Genomic DNA, 6,816 nt, shown 5'->3' with positions numbered 1-6,816 from the left:
TGCGCAATCTATGAAATTTGTGAAGAATTGTTCGTGTCAACATGAGGGGGAGTTTATGTGACTGCACTCTTTTTCCCTTGCTATGGTTTTTATCCCAATGGGTTTTTCCTAGTAAGGTTTTTAATGAGGCAGTATAAAAACACGTAATGAAGACAATCATTATGATCATCATCACAAGGGGGAGTGTTGAAAAATATATTTAAAATGTGTGTATTGAATATTTGAATGTTGAATATTTGAATGTTGAAAATAAGAGTTGTAAATATTGAAAATTAGTGTGTGATGATGTAGGTAATGATGTATTTTATTTTTGGATTATTTGTAAAGATTTCCTATAAATAGATCTCTCATTTGTGAAGAAAATTACAATTGAGTAGAGAGAAAAATATTATAAAATGTGTAGTTTGATAAATTTTGAGAGTTTAAAATTTTTACTTTTTACCATAAATTTTTACTTTTTCACAACAAGAATAACCATATTTTGGAGTTTCTGGGACATCAAGAGTAACCACTAATCAACGTATATTAATATTTTTTTTTGTTATTTAACAATTTAATTTTTCATAAATACGTGGATTCAATTTTTTAACCATATAAGTATAGTTTTTTTATATAAAATTTTTATTAACTTAAAGACAAAACTTGTGTGAGACGGTATCACAGGTCGTATTTTGTAAGACGGATATCTTATTTGGGTAATCCATGAAAAATATTATTTTTTATGCTAAGAGTATTACTTTTTATTGTGAATATCGGTAGGGTTGACCCGTTTCACAGATAAAGATTCATGAGACCGTCTAAGAAGATACCTACTATAACTTAAATTTTTAAATTTGTAATTTAAAGTTTTTATTAAAATTTAAGATATATTTATTTACTGTTTTAACTTTTTAAAATAAAAATTTGATACAAATGCACACACAAAGGGAGGAATTATTTTCTTAACGTTGAAAAATATAGAATTTCATATAATTTTTTGGTCTTCACAAGTATTATGATATTTCCCACTTTATGTAAACTAAAGAATTAGCGAACGCTTTGCATACAATTTTGTGTGCAAAATTTTTTATAATTAAGTTGATCTTTATTAAATAAAAATATTTTCATAAATATTAAAATCAACGTAGCCAATACTGAAATGATCAAATTAAATAATGATAAAAAAAAACACGAATCAAGACACCAAATTGGTTTATATTATCCACTTTTTAATACTGCATAGTTTTATATATTTAGATAAATAAGTGATTAATAATTTATCACGGTTCATATAATGCTTGATATGTTTTTAAACTTTGATGAATGTTCAAAAAATTTGTTGGGGCTTTAGGACAATATGGTCCCGGCTATATCTCTCCTTCACAATACCGATTTTAAGAGCCACTTTTAAAAAGAGTGGCGGAGAAAACAAAAGAAACTCCGAAGAAGCAGGAAAAAGAGTGAGAAAATAATGGCTGCTCTATTATTAGTGATAGGAAAAGAAGTATCATTCTATCGGATGATATCGAAGATGAAATAAACGAAGAAAAATAATTCAAATAAGAATCTGACAACGATTTGACCAATATTTATCACTTTTTGATGTGATCTAATTATAAAAACAACTTAAATATTGTAATTTTGGGATTTTTATACATTTATAAATATAAAAATTAATGTAATAGAATTATTTATACATTATTTTTTTATATCTATTTATTGATTTTAAGATAATAACAATTACATTAAAAATCAAAACTTTTTTAAAGCTTAAATTCATATTAATCTTACTTAAGTCTGAGAAGCTTGATCCTTCTTCGAGAAGTTTAGCGCTTTTTTGCATTTTTTAAAACCTTGATAATAATAAAATAAAAATATTTAAACATTACATTGTAGAAATGCATGATTTTTTTTAAAATGGATTGTTTTATAAGTTAATAAATTGATAAATTTTAAATATAATACGACCATTAATTTTTTTATTTTATAAATATATATTAATCAACATATACATTTATATATATTTCGCAAGTGTGTAAGCAAAAGAAATCCTAGTTTAAGCGTAGAAAATTAGAATTTTCAGGGCTAAAATTTTTAAGCGTAGACAAAAATTACTAAAAAAGGAGAAGGCTAATTTATATCGCAAGAATTTAAGTGAGATGATCTCATGGATCGTATTTTATGAGACAAATATATTATTTGGATCATCCATGAAAAAATATTATTTTTTATGCTAAAAATATCACCTTTTATTGTGAATATCGATAAGTTTGACCCGTTTCACAGATAAAGATTCGTGATACAAGCTCTTATCTACTCAATTTATACGCAGTAACCCGGGGCGGAGCTACTTAGCTAAAGCCCGGGTGGCCCAATTTTTTTAAAAAAAATTTATATGTAAATTTTCTATAATTTTGAAATAATATGATATTAGCCCGATAGATCAATTTCAAATATTAAAATATTTTAGATATTAAAATTCTAGCCCGAGCGGAGCCATATTTCTGGCTCCGCCCGCGGCAGTAACGCACATAAAATTAGTGATAAGTGATAAGAGATGTCAATCAAAAATCTGAAAATTACAATTCATTACTGTTTATTTACACCAACCAAGTAGAGTCCATAGTGCAAGCTTCAAAAGGAACTGTTTCTACTCGGCCTTCTTGCTGCTATCTGATTGCTGAGGATAACGCTTGTCTTCGGCCATCTTCGCATGTAATTCGTCCCTCTCCTTGAAATACTTCTCGAACGCCCTCGGAAGGAACACCGGAATCAGAAAGCACAGCAAATTCATTGAAAAATACCCCAAGTTAACCACTGCCAACACCCTCCCAAACCAAAACCAAGCAACATCCTGAAGACAAACGCCAACAAGGCGAAATGCATTAGCCAATTACCGAGTCGAATTGGTTTAACTATTTGATCATGTTCAATCATGACCTCGCTCCATTCTTTCTAAGGACATTCGGTTGGTAACTCGATATTGATTCATTCCAGATGTTCAATTGACTCCTAACACAGGTTGGTGTTAGAATTGGCAAAGATCCTGTAAATATATACTTCCAAGAAGATATGTTTGTGATACACGTTCATCCTAAGTTCGATCGACTTGACCTATAGTTCATCATCCTTTCAACAAACGTGACAGGTGCTTAAATTTACGAGAATTTAAATAAAATATGACTTAAGATAGTCAAGCTTCAACCGATCACCTGAAATTCGGCAGCCGCCGGCAAGGTTTTGTTGATCCACACATCATTCACCCAATCGATGATCACGACAACCCTCCTGGCCGTGTAAAGCAACGGAACCAGGGCTCTCACGGGCGCCGAAAACAGGGACAGCCCACTTATTACATTCTCGGTGAGTATCTGAAACGACAGCAAGAACAGATGCGGAGTCGCGGACCGCACGGCGTGATCGTCCCCTCTCGCGAATCCGCCCAAAACATACGCCAAAGGCAAGAACAGCCCAACAGTGGTGCCAAGAATCACATACAATCTAAAGAGCCTACTCTCTCGAAACAGCTCGGGGGATTTCGAACTGCCGAGCGTGGGAAACGCCACCCGCGAAATCACGAGGATGTATACCGAGATCAATGCGGGGAAAACAAGGTCAGTGAGCGGCACTAGCCCGCTAATGGAAAAGACCATGATGAAAGCTACTAATTGCAATTCGATTACTCGAAGAGATCCCATCACGTGTCCCAGCGCCGGCGGGTGCGGCTGGCGTTGGGCAGGTTTCGTCGAGTCCGCAGTCTGATCAAGGTGATCAGATTGCGGCGGCACGCCCATTGACACGCCTGACATGTTCAACCACCTAAGTGTAGTTTTGAATTCTTCCAACAAAAATCCGGGTAGCAAACCTATGCAAGAAACAAAATGTAAAGCAGATTCAGATTCTACAAACTAGCAAGAAATGAGGTATTAGAAAGGACTGAAAGAAAAGCAAAGAAGCCACGAGAATCAGAACTCTCAAGATACAATCTTGTAAACTCTATAACCAAAACAGATCACATTGTGAAACATAGATGAAAACAAACAAGATTTGAAGAACACAAATCTCACACAGATGGTACTACGTAGCAGGAGAAAAATCAAATTCCAAGAAAATGAAGCGGGCCGCGATACAAGATGGAAAACAGATCAGTCCCAAAGATCGGAGTAGATCCAAATAAAGAGCAAAGCACCGGAGAGAAACGCTGCACGTGGAGCACAGTGAAAAGACCATGTGTAGCGATGGAGACGTGGATCATCTCGAATTTGGACTAATGTAAATTTACTGTCGGCTTTCTCGGGCCTTCTCCTTATAATATCCATTATTCAAAGATTTTTTTTTAATTTTAAAATTCGTGCGAAACTATGGAGAGCTCGCACCTGTAAAGGTTGTTCACAGATTTTTCTTCATCAGGATAGATAATTTTCAGGACTCGTGGGCTCCTTTATTTCGTTCGATGGAACGAATACTCCATCTTTCATTCTATCTTGTTAAATACTTGGGGTGTATTGGTTATAGACTTTTAATAACTTTTAGGGAGTTTAAAAGTCTAGAAGTATTCAAACTAGACTTTTATATACTCCATAAAAGTTTAGTGATATTCAATGTAAACTTTTGTAGAATTTTAAAAAGTCATGTGGTATTCAAACTAGACTTTTAAAAACTCTACAAAAGTCTATAGGTATTCAAAATGTCAATAGACTTTTAATAAATCTAAGGAATTTTATTAAGTACAAGAATTATAGCCTAAGGTACAACAATAAAATGTCAACAAAAGTCTTTGATTCAACCTAAAGATTTGGATGTACATTTAATTGAGATCTCTCCCAAATTCAATACAAACTTTCACTCTTTTCTCATCTATATTTTTCCTTTTATTTATACTTTTTAAAAACATAATTAAAATTTAATTTTTTATTAATTATTATATAACATTTTTATTTTTAATTATTTTCTTTAATTTTGTTAATCTATATCTTAAATTATTATATAAGCAAATTCATACCGATACTGTACCAAAATTTTCGGTATACCGAACCAAAAAAGCCTTACATTTTAAAAAAAATTATAATTTATTGTTTTAAAATATTATATATTTTAAAATTTTTGTATATTTTCCCGGTATTTCGGTATATACCAAAATTTTCAAATTGGATATCGTTACCGTACCGAAAAATTCGGTATTGTTACCGTACCGTACCGAAATCTTCGGTATATTTAAAATTCAATAAATTCAATATTTTTTTGTTACGGTAATCTCGGTATACCGAAAATTCGGTAATTTTTTCCACCCCTAACAGGGCTTGTATTGGCATGTGCTATATTACACAATTTTTTTTGAAAGAAGTGTTAATTTGATGAATTTCAAATTGAACTAGATAATGAAGCTCAATTTTTTTGAGTGTTCTTTTAATAAAATTTTATTATGAACTTATAAAAATATTATTCATTAATATGTTGAATTGACATAAAGAATTGAAATTTTGATTTCAATAAATTGGATAATTCATTTGTCGTTTTTCACAAATTAAATTGATTTAACTTTTAAGTGAGTAAAATTCTTTTACTTTCATAAATAAAAATAATAATTTAAAATTGAAGAGGTTATCTATGTCCAATAATTATTTTAAAAAAATTAATAAAAAATAAATCACAATTATAAACTACAAAATTCACATAATTCTATGAAAAAATTTACAAAAGTCTACAAAAATCTTGAAAAAAAGTCTATAAGAGTATGAAATTTGTTTTACAATTCTATGAGATTCCATAAAAGTCAATAAAAATCCATCAACTCCACAAAAGTCCATTATTTAAAAAAAATCATTAAAAATCTTTGAAAGTATAGAATAAATACACCCCATTGATTATCATATCAATCCAATCAATGTATATGGAATTTAACTTTTGAAGTATTATTGAATTTTCACTCAACTTGCGGATCAAACACTTTAAAATATTTCTCAATAAATATTCCATTTATTTCTCTTTATCTGAATATTATTTGTCAAGTTTTCGAACAATCAACAATTAATTTTAATGTACATCATCGTCTAATCTTCTAATAACAATTAATTTTAATGTACATCATCATCTAATCTTCTAATAACAATTAATTTTAATGTACATCATCATCTAATCTTCTAATTATTAGAGAGAGTGTGTTTGTTTTGTTTTGTTATTATTTTGATGTTGATATCTCATAAGAGCCTGGGTCATTGATGACCCGGAATGTTAAATGGATTCTCAAATCAGGGTCAATCTGCAGATTGAATTTTTCTGGAGCCGGGCACGGTGCGAACCCGGGCTATATTCCCCGGACAATCAGAAGTCCGGGCTATCATGGCAATTCCCGGATGATTTCTATCCGGGCTACCTCGATAACAGTACCGCACTCGAGTGATTCATAAGATGAGATCTTGTCTCGAGAAGCGTACCTGACAGAATCCTATTGATGTGGCATGATGGAAGAGTAAGGGTGGCGTGACATGAAGTCAACATCTAGAATGATCAAGTGGCATGTAAGCACTGAAAACAAGATACATGCCACATTTTCTCCTATAAATAACAGGTATACTCCTCATTTAAACCTCTCTCTGATTTTCTGAAGAATTCACCCTCACACATGTTAACACACATATTTACACGAGTAGTCTTTATTTCTCAAAAAGCTACACTGGTTATTATCTTCACCTGCTGATTTAAGCATTGGAGTGGCCACGCCGGACACCCTTCCGGCGCCCATTCACGACTTCATCTCCTTGTCTGCAGGTCACACTGGAAGCTATAGCTCATAGATTTATCTACTCGCTCATTTACTTAAACAAAACACAAATTAGA

The 6,816-nt window shown here is 31.7% G+C and overlaps 1 protein-coding gene across 1 annotated transcript; it reads right to left on the bottom strand.

Annotated features, from left to right (window-relative positions):
- Window positions 1-2,503: 2,503 nt before the first annotated feature.
- On the bottom strand, window positions 2,504-4,251 carry LOC142522547 (uncharacterized). Its single transcript, XM_075625995.1, has 3 exons — window positions 4,047-4,251; window positions 3,192-3,844; window positions 2,504-2,833 (listed from the first exon to the last, which is right to left on the bottom strand). The coding sequence occupies exons 2-3, from the start codon at window positions 3,786-3,788 to the stop codon at window positions 2,630-2,632; spliced, it is 801 nt and encodes a 266-aa protein (XP_075482110.1). The 5' UTR covers window positions 3,789-3,844; window positions 4,047-4,251; the 3' UTR covers window positions 2,504-2,629.
- Window positions 4,252-6,816: the final 2,565 nt, after the last annotated feature.

Source organism: Primulina tabacum, chromosome 13 (genome assembly GCF_025594145.1).
Source record: "Primulina tabacum isolate GXHZ01 chromosome 13, ASM2559414v2, whole genome shotgun sequence".
Taxonomy (NCBI): Eukaryota; Viridiplantae; Streptophyta; class Magnoliopsida; order Lamiales; family Gesneriaceae; genus Primulina; species Primulina tabacum.
Note: the sequence above shows the minus strand (reverse complement) of the source record. Positions and strands in the feature narration are given on the sequence as shown.